The sequence below is a fragment of the Typopeltis vanoorti genome, chromosome 25 (genome assembly GCF_054136105.1).
Source record: "Typopeltis vanoorti isolate ZY-2024b chromosome 25, IOZ_Tvanoo_1.0, whole genome shotgun sequence".
NCBI classification, from domain to species: domain Eukaryota; kingdom Metazoa; phylum Arthropoda; class Arachnida; order Uropygi; family Thelyphonidae; genus Typopeltis; species Typopeltis vanoorti.
In genome coordinates, this window is record NC_143573.1 from 57,572,258 (window position 1) to 57,592,688 (window position 20,431).

General features: G+C 34.7%; 1 protein-coding gene across 1 annotated transcript in view; it reads right to left on the reverse strand.

The window, feature by feature from the left end:
• Window positions 1-20,431, reverse strand: part of LOC150092763 (transcription intermediary factor 1-alpha-like) — a 366,172-nt gene that overhangs the window by 151,549 nt on the left and 194,192 nt on the right. The window contains exons 8-9 of the mRNA XM_090414272.1: window positions 13,165-13,291; window positions 10,378-10,507 (exon numbers count right to left, since the gene is read on the reverse strand). Of these exons, the coding sequence (XP_090270398.1) occupies window positions 10,378-10,507; window positions 13,165-13,291 (257 nt within the window). The remainder of the gene's footprint in view (window positions 1-10,377; window positions 10,508-13,164; window positions 13,292-20,431) is intronic.

The window sequence follows — 20,431 nt, forward strand, 5'->3', positions numbered from 1 at the left end:
CATTGCAGAAATGAATGAACCAATAGATTATACGAGAATTGTGGTGAATGAAATGGAGGTGAATAGTCTATTGCAAAACCTCAATGTCAATACATCTGTGGGATTGGATGGTATACCAGCTCATGTTGTACGTGAAGCGGCTAAAGAATTGTCAGTACCCTTGACCATTTTGTTTAATTTGAGTCTCGGGTCTGGGTTAGTCCCGAGGAGATAGAAAGAGGGGAAAATAGTTCCACTGCATAAAGGAGGTTCCAAGACTGCTGTTGTAAATTACCGACCGATTAGCATATCAGGAATCGTTGTCAAGGTCTTGGAGAAATTAGTCAAGAGAAGAATACAGGATTGGATAGATGAAAATGGGATACTGTATGGGGAACAACATGGTTTTGTGAAGGGTAGATCATGCCTCAGTAACTTGCTCACATTTTATAACACAGTGACGGTTGAACTGGATAAGGGTAATAGGTTTACAGTGATTATACTGGACCTTACCAAGGCCTTTGACAGGATACCACATGGAACTTTAATCAGTAAACTGGAACAGATGGGGATGGATATAGGGTTGGTGAGATGGATAGGAGGGTGGTTGATGGAGAGATACCAGAGAGTGGTTTATTTGGGAGTAGAGTCCAAAAGACGGCCTGTGACTAGTGGTGTGCCGCAGGGATATAGGAAATGATCTGAGAGGAAGTGTTCACTTGTTTGCTGATGATGCAAAGTTGGGTAGAGCAATAGTGAGTGCACAGGATGTCAAAATTTTGCAGGATGATTTGGATAGTTTGAAGGACTGGGCTAGGGAAAATGGATGTCAATTTAATGTGGCAAAGTGTAAGGTTATGCATTTTGGAGTGAAAAGATTAGCAGCAGTATATCACATTGGTGGAACCGTACTCCAGGAGATTGATGAGGCCAGGGATTTGGGAGTGTTGGTGGACAGGGAGTTGAAGTTTAGGGGGCACATTGCAAAAGTGGCTAAATCAGCTCATCAAATCACTTGGTTGCTGAAAAATACTTTAACAAGCAGAGACAAACAAGTTATTGTTCCTCTATATCGAGCCTTGATAAGACCCCATCTAGACTACTGTGCCCAGATATTATCGCCAGGGTTTCTTCTTGATGGGGAGGAGGTGGAGAGGATCCAGAGATGAGTGACCAAGATGATAGCAGGTCTGTGGAATGAACCTTATGAGAACAGGTTGAAGATTTGTGGGTTGCAAAAATTGGTTGATAGGCTGGAAAGGGGTGATATGATTGAGACATTCAAATTACTGAAGGGTTTCTATAAGATTAATCCAGAACATATTTTTGAGAATAGGACTGGTGGTGGGAGGACTAGGGGCCATACATGGAAGCTGGGCAAGAATGTGGTTAGCAGGGGTGTTAGAGCTAGGTTTTTTACCTGGAGAGTGGTGAATGAGTGGAATAAGCTGCCAGAGTCTGTTGTGGGTGCTATGACCATGAATGAGTTCAAGACAAGGTATGATAGATACTGTGTGAATGTCAAATAGTTGTTCTTCACATGATGTTAGGGCCTCCCTCAATGAGTCTGTCAACTCCTTGGAGTTGCCCAAAATAATAATAATAATAATAATAATAAGAGAAGGAAATGATTCATTGACAATATTTTTCAGAAGATAGCAAAAAAAAAATTTACTACATGAACATAACCTATTATTGACAAGGAGACAATGCAGGCATGACATAACATCTATTTTAGTTAATCAAACTATTATATTGAGAAATAAGCAGAAAAAGTACAGGAAGCCATTTTAAAATTATTTAATGGCAACCTAATCACAGGCAACTGATTGAGTTTTTCTGAACTTTTTTCTTCTACTTTCCATCATTCTCCTTTCCCAGGCACTGATCGTGATAGAATCTGCCCTGGTAATTTCATGGAAAGGTCTTGCCGATTAATGGATTTTTCCACTACTTGAGAAAGAAATTAATCAGAAAAACAATAGGATATGATTCAATGCAATCAACCCATACAATATCAAACCTCTATATAATAAATTTAGTTTAATCCTTTATCCAAGTGTAAGCAAACAAAGTTTGTGCTTGAAGTATCTTCAGGACTGAGGCAACTCGTGGTAAAGGTGGACCAAGCTCTCATCTCCTTGTCTTAGTATCTCCCATAATGCAAAGCACATCTCCTTGCGGACATGTATAATGCTATGCATTAAGGGAAGGGCCACTACCCAGACCGGTTTCGAACTTTATTGAGGTCTCATCAGTGGAAAGATCCAGAAGTGGTGATACTAAGGGGCAGAAGCAATGGAGAAGTCATATTTACCTATACAAGTTGCCAAAAGGTGTCTCACCTTATTATTAAATTACTCTGGATTTTGAGAAAGATGCTGGAAGTTTTTTCCCACTTGGTTAGACTATATAATAAATTTAGTTTAATCTTCAGGCACAAACTTTGTTTGCTTACACTTGGATAAAGGATTAAACTAAATTTATTATATAGTCTAACCAAGTGGGGAAAAACTTCCCAATATCAAACCTTAATATTGCAAACTCACTCAGGGAAAGGTCCTAACCACGACATAAGCACTATTCTAAAAATAAAAAAAATCACAACAGCACACTATTCCTCTGATCTCTTTAAGTACTTTATAGTGAGACATCACTGTAGTAAAGTTCTGTCTTTCTTTCTTTTTTTTTTTTTTAATTTATTTAGACAATGCACCTCATTGGGCTGATTTCACTTAATGTTTAATGCCAGTATGATAGGAAAGTATGAAGAAAAAAAAAGTATAATCAAACAGCAGTTAATTTTGAAGAATAAGTTTTTTGTATTCACACTGTTCGTGATTTTGATATCTTTAATATAAATGACAAGCAAACTGTAAATAATGCATTTAATATGGAAGATGGCTTACTTTATCAATGCTAAAGTTGGAGTGTTATGTTAGATGGAATTATAGTCAAAGCAAATAAAGTTTATCGAGGAATGAAGCTCGAGAAGAATAAAATATAGTTTGCTTTCCATTTAGGCAATGCAGTAGTGCAATGATAGCAGAAAAATTAAAAGAGATGGAAACAAAGTGGGATTTAAGCTGCAACCAATTACTTTAGAATTCTGCTTTCTCCATTTGGGAATGAAGGAAAATTTTACTGCTTCTCTACTTGTATTAGCTATTTTATTACCATTTTTCACTGTTTCCAAAATCAGTACTGCATTTATTGATAATTTATATGAAGCTATTAAGGAGTTTCAATATAAATGCAGCAAAGCAATATAATACCTATAATACACAAGTTACTGGTGAGGAAAAGATCGAATGAATTAGATGGAGAATTTGAATATAAAAAAAAAACTATGTATAGGGAACAAAACTTTTTAATACCCCTACATGTTTTTAACAATTTCTGACGTGGTTAACTTAAGCATAGAACAGAAGGAATTTCGATCCTCTAAAAAGTGTGGATTCAGCAGCAGCCTTATTTGTCTCATCCATCAGTTACTCCTGGTTATCTCATTCTGACGAAGTGTACAGTTTGAATTAGATCACTAACTGGCAGAAATACTGAGGTATCTGATATCATTCTTTATAAGTCCGCACAGTTAGCTTAGTGGCTATACACTTCACAACCACATGCTGGGAAAGGAGTATCCTAGATTCGATTCCCATCGCCAACATGAGGAGTTTAAGGATCTTTCTCAGACATAGCCAAGTTAGCTGGTCTTGGGCGTGGACAGCAGGTTTTTCTCCCCAGTTTGTCTGGGGTTTTTCCTCCCACAAGCAGGCAAACCGAGCCCTTGAACACATGCAGCTACAGCCATAGAATATACCAGGAGGCATAGGGCTAGTCACCTTATCCTCAGGACGGGTACGACTTAGAAGGGCTTAAGATAGCTCTGTAACAGGCCAGTAGGCCTAGCACATAGAAGGAAGAAGAAGAAGATATATTATATAATCTCAACTATTTCCCTTCTCCCACTCCAATAAATCTAAAAAAGAGAACTTGTTGGGGTTATAGTATGAAAGAGATTAAGGAAAATGACAATGTTCAAGAATTAAACATTAAATTTCAAATTTTAAAGCATGAAATTGAAGACAATTGTAAAAGGTGTAAGTCAAAGAACATTTAAAAAAAAACCTACTGATCACATTCTCTGGCATCAAAGTGCACATCATATATATATATATATATATATATATATATATATATATATATATATATATATATATATATATATATATATATATATAAGCTCTACCCTTAAGACAGGAAGAGTTATATAATGTCTAACTAGAACATGTGAAATAAATAATTGTATAAGCCATTAGAAGTTACAGATTTCAGGAATGCTTGAACTACAACTATATATAATATGTTAAAGTGAAACCAAAGAGGTTGAGATGCTTGATTTCTTTCAATATGTTTCATCTGTTATTCAGCCCACTCATGGCTTTTGGGGGGGGGGGGATGAGAAAGAGAGGTATTTCCAAGGTATGCAAACACACAAGAAATAATGAGAAAAATTCCCTGCTTTCTTCTCAGAAAGCAGGGAATTTTTTCCTTCAAATCAGCTATCAGCTAATGCCTTTTTATTCCCGTATATAGGGAGTAGGCGAGGCCATTTAGCCCTATCTAACTTTTGGAGACTGAATGGGCAGTTCAATCTCCACTGGTATTCAAATCAGAGATAGCTGGCCCAAGGCTATCACTAATTAAGCAGCATGCAGTGAAGAGAGATGGCTCAACAAGTGACGCCATCTCGTGATCCCTAACACTCGTATTTAATGTCTGAAATAATGCAAGTTCTACAGTTGATTTTCTTGAGTTTACAGGACGAAAAACCCGCTTGCCTATGCCAGAGATCGACTAACTTGGGAACCGGTCGAAAAAAGGCTTAGAAAAATTTCTTCTAGTCGTTGACTAGATTCAAAACCAATAAGTCTTCCTTCATGTAGTCAAGTGTAGTGGTGTGCAAACGCCACATCAACTGAGCTACACAGGCTCCATTTTTTTTTCTTTTATTTATTTATTATCATTATTTTCTCCACGAAACTCAAGAACACAGTTGCAACTGCAATCCACAACAAAAAATAAAGCTATAGTGAATTAAATCACTATAGAAACCACTGAAAAGTTCCAAAACATCAATGCTACCTAAGAAAACTCACTATAAAAAGCCTTCCACTTTTATATAACTATTTCTTTAGTCTTCACAAGTTCACTAGTGAGAACTGTGCCTATGAGACTACTGACTATAAATAATTCAGAGATAAGGGTAAATGGCTAGTAAAAATAAATAGTTTGAGAAAAAAGTTCTCCTATGTCTTTTCTTTAATAGTCTAAATTGTTTTTAAAAAAATACAATACTATAAGGAATCTAAGTTGCAAAAAATTACTTACCAGTAGAAAAACATCAGCTTACATTACGTGATTGAATTTCTTGGCTTGATTTCAATACTTAACATGTGATTACAAAATTCTTTCTTATGAATTGTCTACTGCTTTCAGCATTTCTCATGCTAAATAATAAAGTTCATCTTCAAACATTTTTATGAAGCATGAAACTCAAGCAAGACTAAGACCAATTCTGAAGAACAAATGTAACAGCTGGCATTCTGAAAAACCTTATAAGTATAACTAAAGGAGAAACAAAAGAGAAATCATCACTACCCAAATGAAAGAACATTATACAGAACAGAGCAACAGTACAAAGATATATGCTAGAATTTTGATCAAAGAAATAATGATATATATAATTCCTTCGTCTTTTGTTGCAGCATTAAGTGCTGAATAACTGGCAAAAAATAAATAATAAAATAATAATATATAAATAAATAAAATGACTTATTTAGAGCACTTGAGGTAATACCTAACTTTTATTCCAAATTCCTGACTGCAGGATTGATGAAGGAGAGGGAGGGAAGGAATTACAATACTGTAGAGACTGAATAACTAATTTAGTTATAATTTTGAAGTTTCTTTTTCAAAACTAAGTATTAGAATCATTCCATGCTCATATTCAATCACAAAACTCACAGTGGATATGATACTTTGCATTGCAATCCATCATCAGGTCATCAATTCAGTAAGCAAAATGTGCTCTGACAAAGCACAATTCCACTTGGTCACTCACCACTCCCCATGAAAAAATTACTTTTAACTCCCTTGCCAGAAACTTATATGCCTTCTAAGACTTGTTCTCTCACCACTTATTACACTAGGCAATATCTCCTCTTTATATAATAGGCTTCATCCACCAGCTTAAATTGGAATCATATTACCCTCTTGGTCCTTTCTGTCAAGCTCTACAAAGCATATTCATTCTATCTGTGCCTCATAGTGAACATTCCACAGTCTCAAAATTGCCATTCACCTCTGGATGCTTCTCTAACATTTTCTTATCACTCAAATGCACAAAGATCTGTATATAAGAAATCCAGATGCAGTACAATCACTGGATTAGACCACACCTGGATGACTGTGTTGCTATATTACAGTAATATGATTGTACATCTGAAATATTATTATAATGTTGTATACACAACTTATTACAGAACAATTTCTTTCATCCCTATTATTACATTACCTATAAATGTAATGGATAACTCTCATTTTAAAAAGCAAAATGCATGCGGTTGTATTAATTTTTCATTATATTATAACATGCAGTTAGAATGACATGTGTCCTTTGGTTGGAAAGTGTTTCTGGATTATGCTTTTGGATCAAAACATGATATATTTGAAAAGTTCCTATTTATAAGGACCTTTTGAATAAAATCAGTAGTTTCATACAGAAGTGGAAGAATTTTCTCTCCACTTCTCCACTCCAATTTTCGCCTGGTAAATAAGCAAACTGGCCAAAGAATACACTGCAACTGATAAACAGTTAACTGTGGAGATAGGAGTAATGGTTCTACCTCAGTAAATTTATGTTAAGGAAGGTCAAGTTACTTGGCCAAAGGAGCTATTCTACCTAATATGTAAATATAATATGAGGAAAACCAGGAATGTTGTTATAAAATATTTTCATAATGTCATAATGAAAGCTATCTTTCTGTAAACTAAGACTGGTTTAAAAAAGTTAAAGCTTCACAAGAATATAGTAAAGATAATAGCAGACATTTCAAGTCTTCCTCACAAGTTTCACAACAACAATCAAAAGTTCTAGAAACTATTTTCCTAGAATTTTTGAGCAGAATTAAGAAAATTATGTTAAAAGATTAATATTTATCTTTTGTCTCAAAATTCTAATAAACAACAAAGTTTTTCATCAATGTACTATTTCAAAATACCATCATATATTTATGTTAAATTTAACACTAAACTGAGATATTAACTCTTCAGTGGGTGGTGCACTAGAATATCCAAGCTCATGAATTAATGATGGCAAACCATATACAGCACAAGCACACAAATTCCTTAATTATCTGATTAGATGGATCTCTGCATATAATAATGGACCCCCCCTTTTTTTTTTCTTCAAGTACTGTTGAAGAGATAAAGACAAAATATTGCAAGTGTGCTATTGAGAAGTCCATATATATCCAATTAAGTCAAATAAAGTCATATAGGAAAAACATCCTATATACAGTTTGCATTTTTACATAACAGGCATTTTGAAATTACAAATACTTGAAAAATAATTATATATAATCAAAAATAACTAGTGGTCATAGTGTTCAATACTAGACATATATATTTAAGTGACCACCAACAGAAAGTTTTCAAACATAAAATGTATTAAGTGTGTTTGTTTTGAAGTGATGTCATTAAAACCTTTTTGAAGTTATACTTTTGATATGTTAGAAGTGTTTGCCTGTTATGTTAATTATCATTGATAAAAATGTGATTATTAAAAAAAGTATAATGTATTATGAAAATGCGCATAATATAATTCAAAATAATTTTATTATTTATTAAATGTTTTAACTAAATTACTATTAAGCTATTGTGTAGTGGTGTACATGCATCTTTTACTGTTACCTGGGCTGAACACTAGAGTAAATGACAAACGTTCATTCAGTATTGCTTCTATCCTTTTAAACAAAAACATAACTTGCTAATTAATAATTTACGTTTAACATACTCTCCTTGATGCTCCCCTTCTATCCAATGTAACATCACACTTCCTATGGTTTATGTTGGCACTACTGTACATCACTTGATGAATATAAATACAGATGAACTGTGATCCATATCATAGAAATTTCATGTATGAATATGATATACTACAAATGATATGGCAAGGAGGTGTAGTAAGATATTACTTCCATAGAAGACCTTATTTGTAAGGCTCATGCATCTTGGCACTTACCAAAATTTGTAGATATATATCACTGAAGACATATCCAAAAATATCTAGATTAGATAAGGAAAACCAATAAAAGCATGAAATATTCTGACCAAAAGCTAAAAAACAAATCTTTTATAGCCAAAGAGTAAATCAAGAAGTAGCAAGAGTCATCTACCAAAATCATCTGTCAAAAGCTTCAGAAAATGGAGATTAATAGCCACCTGTCTGTAAATCTCTCAAAAATTGATTAGTTGCCAGCAGTAGTATTAAGAACACAAACACTGTACTACTAACCTATGGCTGGATCATATGAATTATCACCATAACGATGGTATAAAGAGTATACAAACATTTACATGAAAGTATGGAATCTTGAAATGTACTTCTCCAGTGCAGAAAGGAAACAAGAGATGCGCTTGGGTCCTCTCTGACAGCAATGACCTAGGTTCTATAGTGCCTCTTGTATGCTGTGTAGTATCTCCAAACATATATACTCATATTTCATTATGCACACCCAGGACAGTCAAGATACAAAGTGATGAAGTCATTCAAGTTAATTCGAGAAACATGTTGCATCATAGTGTTCTGAAATATACCGAAACTCAGCAAATATGATAGATACCATACTCTGCAGATACTTTAACTAGAGAGCACTACAGGGTTGTAATGGAATGTCATTTCAGACAAAGATTACAATAGCAATTCTAAAGGGCAAAAAGCCAACTCATTAATAAATATCATGTTCTTTACTCCTTTCGGTTTAAAGAATGTAGTTTAGTCTTTCCCTCACAATGATATCTTACTGAGATGGCCTATTTAAGTCTAGGATCAAACTAGACAGCAATTTATCAAGAAGTTATTTTATTCTTAACTACAACGAATACAGGACATCAGAGATCTTGATATCACCTGTTGTATAATCTACCTCTAAATTATTCATATAATGTTAAGAGAAATTATCATGCTTGCTCACTTTTTGAATGAAAACACTGCAGACTTCAGCAGAGAGAACGATATGTCTAACAAATAACTCAATCTCCTTTAAAATATGATGTATATTTAAGTTAGATGGATCATATGCACTAAGCACTTCTTATACAGCATAACTGTTCAGGATTTTAATTAAACAGATGACAATATAAGTAATTTAAAACAGAAATCACTATTCCAGAAAACAAGCATGTAGAAAAAGACAGTTTCTCAGAATGAAGAAATTGAACAATGACAATCTTTTTCTTATACCCAAAATTATTTATATATTTAATATTATTTTTCCTATATCAATTGCCATTTCAAAATTAATGTAAATGACATTGGGGTAATACCCCAAAGTGAATGAAATGAAAAATCCAACAGACAACTTGTTAGTGTATAGAATATGTATTTGATTCAATTAATTGTTAGTTAGCATTAAGTGGCAAGCTAAACTCATTAATCACACTGTATATAAGAAAGTGCAGTCTTAAACTTGTATTAATGTTATTGCTGCAGTCATGCAGAACATAATTATCAACGTACAATAAGCACACAACACACACCATATTCCAATAAAAACTTTATTGGTGAAAAGCACACACACAAATTTAATACAGGCCTAATTCAAGGGACCATTGAAACCATCAATGCACATAAAATTATTCATGACAAAATTAGAAACCCCCAATATTAACACCGACTTTTCTAATCTTTCTAAAGATTAATATGATGAGATTCTGTTAGTACAAACTAACTAACAAAAACAATACACACGATATACAAAGCATCTACAGATTATAGTCATGTGTACTGTTCTTGTGTTTTGTATTTTCTCCTTTCTCCGTGTCTGTATAAACAATTTGAGAAGCACATAAGTGATTTTTTTTTTTCATCTGATTGTGAACTAACTATTTAAGTTTGTAAAAAAGCCCTCAGAAGTTTGAAGTCACTCATTTTGCTGTCTTAGTCTTTCCATTATTGTATCCACTCAATGGAATATAAAAGAAACTTTTCATTTTTTTTGTATATATCGTTAGATTCAAAAATTTATAACAGCTAAAGCAAAGCTATTTGCTTGGTCCATGGAAAAGTATCTTATGGTGATTCAAATAAAAGTTGTTAAAGTTTCAGCGTACCAAACTTTTAGATGCTGCATCCACTGATGATTCAAATTCTTTAGTTGAGCTTCTATTTATACTGCAAGAAGGAAGTTGATCCAATGAAGTTTTTTCTGACTTTACTGGAACTGTAGTTATAGATAAGCCCCTAAAAATAAATTGAGAATTTCAGTGTTTGTCCATTTATATACTTGACATTAAAGTACTTTACTTTTTAAATATTGTCTAAATTTAGTATGGTATGAAAGTGTAGTGTGTATGTACGTGCATGTGTAGTGTTGAGTGGAGACAGCCATTTTCTTTCTAAAAAAGTAGAAATACAGTAGAAACTTACTATAGCATGATCATAAGAACCAGGGAAAATAGCACAGAGCAAAATTTTCTATAGTGAATGTAAGGAAAAAAGAAATCCTTCTCTTTCCTATCATTTGTGGAAAATAAATGCCTAAGTATTGGCCTTCCATTGGAGAGAGATAGCCATTTTCTATGTTTACTTAGTAAAAAGTAGAATTTACTATAGCCTGACCATAGAAACTAAGGGAAACAACACAGAGCAAAATTTGCTATAGTGAAGAATGCGGAGAAAAAGGAAATCATTTTCTTGTTTGATTCTTCCACCCCCCCCAAAAAAAGGGTTCTTAATTTGTCTTTTCCTGTGGATTGCAAATTGTAACTATTAGTAGTTATAGCAAAAAAAGTGAGTAAAAAAAATCAGGTGGAGGGAAGTATAATTCAACTAGTATAGAACAGAACAGTAAAGAAGGGTGAAAAAAAAATAGGCAGAGATAATTCAAAGAGGGAGAGAGAGAATTCAGTATATGGGATAACAAAGAATTCTGACTGCTCCAATTTTACAATGCACACTAATGAATGAAAAAAAAAATAATAACAATAATAATAATTAAATACCCAGTATTTTTATAAGCAAGTGGACAGAGCCCAAGATAACATGCTCTTCAGTGATCAAGTTGAAAATTTAAGAAAAACCAGTACAGAGAGGACAAACAAATTTGACAGGAACTACACACGCACACACAATAATCAAAAAACCAAGAAAAGAACAGCTGCAAACAATAATGGGAAAATAGCAGAAAAAGAATAATATGATATAATAAATTTAGTTTAATCCTTTATCCAAGTGTGTGCAAACAAAGTTTGTGCCTGAAAGTATCTTCAGGACTGAGGTAAAGTGGTACAACACCAGGAAACTCCTTGCAAAGGTGGAGCAACTACTGCTTGTTGGGAGGCTTGGAAAAAAAAAAGTTGGTCTCCAGAGCAGGTTCCTTGTTTATCTGATCCTTGCCCCACCCACAGTACTAAAGTGTAGATGAGATTAGCATGATTAGCATTCAAAAAAATTAACTAAATGAGGAATCTCCCACCTAAATTGGAAGAATTGACACCTACTATTAGTGCATAATTTAGAAAAGGCTTCTGAATGAGTGTGTATTTCTCACTGTATCTATGTGCCTGCTTTCTTTCTGTCAACTTAATTAAGAGTCCCCCCCCCCACCACACACACACACAGACTTGAATGTTAATACAAACCCACTAACATGGCAGTCATTGTTTATTTTTTTGCAAAATTGTTTACTTTTGCAAAACAACTCTGACTGTTTCATCATTGCATAAAAATACATCTGACAACATAGTTTAATCACTATTACTGTTCTAAGTCAGCTACATTCAATAAATTGCTGATTTATCCATAAATCATCCTTCAATGGTTTATATTTCACTTCTTCGTTTTGAAAGATTGAACAGCACCGTACAAATAAAATTTATATAGTGTAATATAATCTGCCATAATGGAGGCAGTAAGAAAAAGGAACAATTTGTCTACAGGGAACTTGAATGAATCAGATTGTTTACAGACTTCTGCAGTGACCAGACATGTAGAATGTATCATGGAAGATGATTTCATAGCCATCCTTGAAAATAAAAGTGATTTCACAATCTCTTAGTATAGCAAATGAAGTTTTTTCTATAATCACTGTGGAGTTTCATTTTAATGGATATTACTGCATTTTCAAAGTCAGAAATATTTGATGTAGTTGGATTCTTGTACATTTTAAAATAACAGATTAAACAACCGTTGAAGCAGTCAATAATAATAATGCTTTTTAGTTGGAAAAACTTAGGTTCTAATCTTGTCTGAGATGCAAAGCTTCACTTCCACACACAGGCTGCAAAATCTATAATAAAAGTAATCTGTTGATATTCTCTTTGAAGGGTGTCTCTTTGGGGAATATTTATGGAAAAAGCTGATCCACATAACTGAGATGGATGGAAGGAAATATGAAAGGATGTCGCTAAGCAACTCTTGCTTGTGTCACTTTAGGTTTAGCAGATATGAGAGAAAACGATGGATGCCAGTTTTTCTGAATGCAGCACACATGGAGAGGAGACACAATGTCAAAACTAAGAATGTGAGACAGTGTGTGTGTGAGAGAGAGAGAGAGAGAGAGAGAGAGAGAGGGGTAGTTAGCTGAACTGCCCTTTTCTGAACAAGAATTTTTAGAGAGGTTTAGAGTGCACCTCCAAAAATGTGAGAGCAGTATTCCAAGGTTGTGCAGATTTGCAATTTGTACAGTTAGTACATGGACAGATGAAAAGTAATGTCTGGAGTGAAATACTGTATAGTTAAATCATTTTTGGATGATTTTATTTAGTCAGGGAAGGCATGTTATCATATGATGGAAATGATTTTTGGTCTAGAGCATATTTAATTTGAACCTCACATTTTACATAAAGATTGACCTATAGCATACCTCATTAGCAAATAACAAATATAAGCAAACTTACCGATCAGAAACATCACTGAAATTCTGAGGGAATGATGGTGGAGTAACAGAATCTGTAGATGTCCTATGAGGTGAATTATCTCGTGATCGGGATCTCATATGAGGTGGGATACTACTTGCTGTTTGACCTGAAATATTTTTAAGATCCATATCAAAAAAAAAAAAAATTTATATACTTCACTAAACAATACAATTATATACCTAATTACTTATACAAATGAATAATTTTTAAGAGTCAAAGCTGTATAACTGGGAGGAGATTTAGCTTTTTATGGAATGCAGAGAACCAACCTAATATCCAATCCTCACCTTCTCGTGGTAAACCATGTTAGGTATCTACCTGGATACTGAATAAACAAGGATGGGCTGGTAATTTAGAATTTAGCTGACCAATTTGTATCCTTTTTGGCTTAAACCACAATGCAAAATGATGGTACAACATGACAGAATTTCATGCTGGCTAGGAGTCACCTGGTTAAACAAGACCCCTGTTGTTTTCATCAGGGAACCAGGGTGAACAGTGAAAAGTCAATGAGTGGAACAAATCCCAGAACACATCACAATGCAACATCAACAGAGTTCAAGATTGGTACTATCAATATAAGAAGCATCAATGGAAAGGCAATGGAACCAGCAGAAGAATTCGTTAAGTACCAGATCGACATAATAGGAGTGACTGAAACAAAGAAGACAAAAACAGGTGAAATCTTTCTAAATGATAATACAAAATGTCATATTCAGGCATTTACAATCAGGGGACAGAGGGAGTAGCTATATTCAACACTAAAGAAGATGATAATCTTCTTGAATGGCAGGCAACATCAAGTAAGAGTGATGTGAGAATATCAGAATGGGAAACTGGACAATGAGAATTATTTATAAATATGGTTCCACAGAATGTTCTCCTAAGAAAGAAATGGAAGAATTTTTTTGAGGCATTAGAGAAGGCAGCTGGCTCAGTGATAAAGGAAAGGGTGGTCCTTGTTGGTGATCCAAACAGGAGTAAGACATGATTACATTCTCCTCAGAACAAAACAATATAAGGAAGTTTGCAACTCTGATTTTCTTCCCCCCCCCTCATAAATTTAGGTCAGACAGCCTGTTGTCACAATTCATGCTAGATTCATCTCTGAAAATATCTTCAGAGTCAAAGCTGTATAACTGGGAGGAGATTTAGCTTTTTATGGAATGCAGAGAACCAACCTAATATCCAATCCTCACCTTCTAGTGGTGCACCATGTTAGGTATCTACCTGGATACTGAATAAACAAGGATGGGCTGGTAATTTGAATAGCTGACCAATTTGTATCCTTTTTGGTATCCTTTTAGATGCAAAATAGTAACTGCAAGGTTCAACATAAATGTGCACGATTATCTAATTTTCTTTTTTACTTGTGCTAAGTGTTTATATTGTCATTTTATTTGATGCAAATCCATCTTATCTTTTTTTTTTTTAAATTTTGGAATATTTAAAATTATTTAAAATTTTAAATATTTAAAAAAATACACTAGTGTCGAAATGCTAAAGACAAACTACATTTTTTACCTGTATGTGAAAAAATTTTCATGACTACAACCAAATGTGGATAAAAATTTCTCGCCAGCATACTAATAAATTACATTACACAAAAAAAAAAAAAAAGTGTTATAAATTTTGAACAAATTAGACAGATATGTTTTTGGCAAAATTTACAAATTTCCTGATGACGTAGTTAAGGAATTAATGCACAGTGCTTACAGAAAACTATGTGGAGAGACATTTCAGTATGGTATGTCCACACAGAACTGAAATGCAGCTCTCACAACGTAATACCATACTTAGCACCAAGTGATTCAGGAGCTGTTGAGGCAAACTGGCCCACTCCTCATTCAGAGCAAACAGAAGGCCTTTGTTTTCTGGAGGAGAATTTCGAGCAGCAATGCATTCCCATATTGGGTCCAAAATGTGTTCTATGGGGGTTGAGATCTGGGGAGCATGATGGCCACTCGATTTGATTAATATCTTCAGTCCCCAGAAGTATCTCCACTGCTTGTGTATGATGTGGTGTGGCACTGTTATCCATAAAAATGAATTCTTCGCCTATAGCACCACAGAACAATCAAACACGACATTGAAGAACTTCTTGCAATAGCACTCACCAGTCACTGTCCCTTTTTCCAGCACTTGTAACTCAGTGCATCCATTAAGAATAATGTCTCCCTACAACATGACTCAGGCACTGCCATATCTGTCCCTTTCAAGGAAAGTCCCACAATGGTAAGCGGTACCACTTTCACGGCAGATCAACTGTTGTCTAGAATCGGAGGAAAGACTAAAATGACTCATCTGTAAAGAGTACATTAGCCCATTGGTGTCTTGTCCAATTTTTATGGATACAACACCACTGAACACATGCTCTGCAATGAGTTGTGGATAACGGACTACAGACCTACTTGTTGAAGATGTCTTGCCACAGTTTGTCAGGATATCTATGTACCTGTGCTTGAATGGAGCTGACTTGCCAGGTGCATCAATTACGTTTTGCTGTTATAATCAAAAATCTGTCTTCATGCTCCATGGTAGAGAGATGGCAACCTCTTAGCAAATGTCTGGAACACATTCCATTAGTGTGAAACGCTGCAAAGAGCCTGGATACAATACTATGCAATATTCCAAACTCTCTGGCAATATCAGTAATTATGTGGGCTTCAAGCTTTCCAATAATTCTTTCCCATGTGCAGTCATCTAAATCAGGGGTCTTCAACGAATACCTGTGGGATACCTGTGGCCCGTGGACCTCTTTGCCATGGCCCACCAGCCATTTTGAAAAAAATAATTTCAATGAAGCCTGCAGGCCACTAAGCTATACTGTGGTATTTAGAATTGTAAGATGCTTTCCAGATTCACAAGGAACGCTGTGCATTTGATACTTTACATAAAATCCTATAAAAATAAATATTAAATATAAATAGATGTGCTTCTTCAGCCATCTACCAGCGCCAAGTGGCACTTAAGTACTAGTAATAACGTCGCAGGTAGATGGCTAAAGCAATAGTTCATTCGAGTGCGCTGTCTAGTGCCTTCCAGATACATCTCGAAGGTTCTTGATACTTCATTATTTTCATATAAATACAAGAGGATCTCATCCACAGTCAGTCAGTCACTCATCGTGAACAGTGTGATATTCATGTATAAGCTCACGCAGGTTCATCGTGTCAGCCATAGCCTATTGTCGTTTTATATTACCAGACTTTTTTCATTAGTGTGAGACATATTATTCAGTGGATAATAAATGTTATACAGCCATTTTGGATCATTTTTTGGGTTCACCTTCCATGTGGATTCACTATGGCATCTACGAGTAAAAAGCGTAAATCAAGTGATTCTTGTCAGGTTTTTAATGAAAAGTGGAACAATTTGTACTTTTTTTTGTGCCAATCGACGATAAGCCAGTGTGTTTAATTTGTCGTGAGTCAGTGTCAGTATCAAAAGAATGCAATATAAAACAACGCTATGAGACAAAGCATGCATCCAATTTCGATCACCTTCAAGGGCAGCTTCATGTGGACAAAGTGAATCATCTCCAAATTGATTTAAAATGCCAGCAGAGAACTTTCAAAAGACAGAGGGAAGAGAGCGAAGCACGTGTCAAAGTTACGTAATAACTGAAAAAATTGGTAAAAAATCAAAAGCCTTCTTGGATGGCAAGTTTGTGAAAGAGTGTCTCATTGCTGCTGGGGATATTCTGTGCCCAAATAATAAGGAAGTGTTTAAAAAACCGAGTTTGTCTGGGGTAACAGTAGCATGAAGTGTCAAAGAACTTGCCAATGACATTCAAGGAACTTTTAAAAAAAATGGTCATCCGAATTTACGTCATATTCACTTGCTTTAGATGAGAGCACAGATGTGTGATGCAGCATGACTGGCTATCTTTGTCCGTGGCATTGATTAATAATTCAGTGTGACAGAAGAACTGCTAGTGCTCATACCTATGAAAGGAACGACAAAAGGCACTGATATTCTTGAAGCCGCCAAGAAAATGCTCCAGTGTTTCAACCTCAGCTTAACCAACCTCAAGGGTGTGGTAACTGATGGTGCCCCTGCTATGGTGGGAAAGAATGAAAGGTTTGTTGTGCTGCTACAGAAAGAACCGGAACTAGAAGGAAAAGATTTCATCCATTACCACTGTTTAATCCACCAGGAGAATTTGTACTCAAAAAACTATTGAATTGGAGAATGTCATGAAAGTAATTGTGACTATCATCAACATTATTAGGACAAGAGGATTGAATCATAGTCAATTCCAAGAGTTTTTGACCCAACAGTGCGAAGCGGATCACGGCGATGTGGTTTATTATAGTGATGTGCGTTGGTTGAGCAGAGAGAAGGTTCTTTGACTTAAGGAGGAAAATACAGCAGTTCATGCAAATCAAGGGGAATCTGAATGTGGAATTTAATGTGGAATGTGGATGACAGACTTTGCCTTTGTGATCGACATCTCGTGGCATATGAATAACCTAAATACGTGGCTACAATCCAAAGATCAACTGGTGCACACTCTGTTTGATCACATCAAAGCTTTTGTGGCCAAGCTCAAACTATAGGATGCACAACTCAGAAAAAAAACTTAACATATTTTCAGCTTCTCACTGAGTCCAACTGTTGGTCTCTTGATGAATACACTACAAAATTAGCCGTGTTGTGAAGTGAGTTCGAAGAGAGATTTAGTGATTTTCATAACTAACAGTCTTCTTTAGATTTATTTTCAATGCCATTCAATGTCAATGCTGCCGAAATGCCAGGCTCAGTACAAGGAGCTGCTTGAACTCAAAACAACTCTTCTTTGAAATAAAATTATTCAATGTGCCCTTGCTTAACATTTTACAAAGACTACATTTCTGAGGACGCATTCCCTAATCTTCACCGGCATGCTTTGAAGATGTGCGCTTTGTTAGGAAGCACATACTTATGTGAGCAGTTCTTCTCCAGAATGAAGCATGTGAAGTCCAAGACAAGAACTCAGATTAAGGACCAACATCTCGAGAATACTTTGCTCATAGCAACTTCCAACATTGATGCCAACATCGACAAGCTGGTCGAGGAAAAACATTGCCAAGTTGCCCATTGACATTGTAAAAAATGAATGTTTTCTTCAAAGTATTCATATTTGGTCATGAAGTGTTAAAATATAAGACTTCTTATTGTTTCTATGCTCATAGGTTTATTTAAATACTATATATGTTCATATAATAATGCCTACCAGTTTCACTAGCAACTGTCTAGCTTTCTCAAGGCTTGAATGGTAAACACAAAGAAAATATGATAAATGCACAAAGCATAAAGAATACAAAACCATTAGCAACTATAAGATAGCTAAATTGATACGTATTTAACGTATCAATTTCATATAGAATTTTCTTCTTGTCATCTTTAACATTCAGTGCCATAACATTCATAATCCAGAGGCATAACAATGATAAGGCTCAGCAAATCATTGCTTCAGAACTGTAGTTCAAGTGCTTTAAAGGACTCAAATTCTTTTATGGTGGATTCATTGAATTCATTTTTGCCTTACTGCGATTCATTAACATTTGGTAAGTTTTTGGCAATACTGAGGAGATAAAAGATTTAATATCATTTACAAACCACAGAAGATTTGAAGCTTAGTGCAGCGGGCCTTTTGCAGGACTTTTTCACTAATTCATTACAGTAAATGAATTTACTACAGTGAAACATAGTACATACAGAGGATTTGGAATTATAGAATAACATAATATAATGTAAAATGTAAACTATTTTGTAATCTCTACCCACATTGCCACAGAAATAAAACAAAAGACAATCGCAAACATTGCTGACACGCTGCTTATAAATATACTTATGTTTTTGTCTTTCTCTGTTGTTCATGTTTTTGATTTTTTACTACTGATTTTAAAACGTGCCTGAATTTGAATCTTTGTAAACAGAGAAAATATAAAATGAGATCTTCCTGTACAAATATTTAAAAAAAAAAAAAAAAAGCTTGAAAAAGTTGAGTCAGGGTGAATTCAAACACAAATAAATTATTGCAGACATCTTCACTATTGTATGCTTTCTAGTTGCTGTACAAATTTACCTTGATGATGCAAAAAGGGCAGCATAACATGTTGGCATTTTAATTTAAATAAAGTTAATACTCAGTCTCTATCAACAAGAGATAGAGACTGACTGGAAGACTATAGTCTATGTATACATGTCATTTCATCTTCCTCCTTTTAAGATGAAACTTGGATCATGTATACCAATTCACAAAACCTAATTATAATCCTAATTAAATCCTATATAGATATATACAGTAGTTCTCCCCCTCCCCTTATCCACAGGGGGGGGTACGTTCCAAGACTCCCAGTGGATACTTGAAATTGTAGATAGTACCGAGCCCTATATATACTGTTTTTTTCCCCCTATACACGCATATCTATGATATTAGGCACAGTAATCTCTTACTGTGCCTAATATAAATTAGGCACAGTAAGAGATTAACAATAATTAATAATAAAATAATACAATTATAACAATATACTGTAATAAAAGTTATGTGAATGTAAATGGAATATTGGCAATCTCAGCATACAATTTTTTTTCTTTCCTTATGAAGTCGGAATTTTCACCTTTTTACTTGAAACACTTTACAGCTTCTCTTTGGCATATCTGAATTGCCAGCATCACTACTCTTGCACTTTGGGGCCATTATAAAGTAAAATAAGGATTACTCGAACACAAGAACTGCAATACTATGACAGTCAATCTGATAACTGAGACAGCTACTAAAGTGACTTAATGGGAGGGTACCACATACAGTAGTGTGGATACATTAGACAAAAGGTTGATTCCAGTCCCAGGTGGTATGGCACGAGATTTCATCACACTACTCAGAATGCAAAGCAATTTAAAACTTATGAATTTCTGTAATTTTCCATTTAATATCTATTTTATGAGTAATATCATTAACACGAGCTGCAGAAGAAGAAAATGCTGTGAGATGTATATAAAGAGAAAGGCAACCAGAAAATTCATGAACAAGGTTCAGGCAAGAAAGGGTGACCAGCATGGCAAGGAAGGCAAAATCAGATCATGAGAAGTATTTAGCCTAGCAAGCCAAAGGAAATCCCAAAGAGTTCTTTCATTATGTGCCAAGTAAGAGGAAGAGCAACTATGGAATAATGTAGAACTGTATTAGATTTATTTAGCAGTATTACATCATCTATTTGAGGAAGTCAAGAACTGAGACTAACATACCCAATTTTGA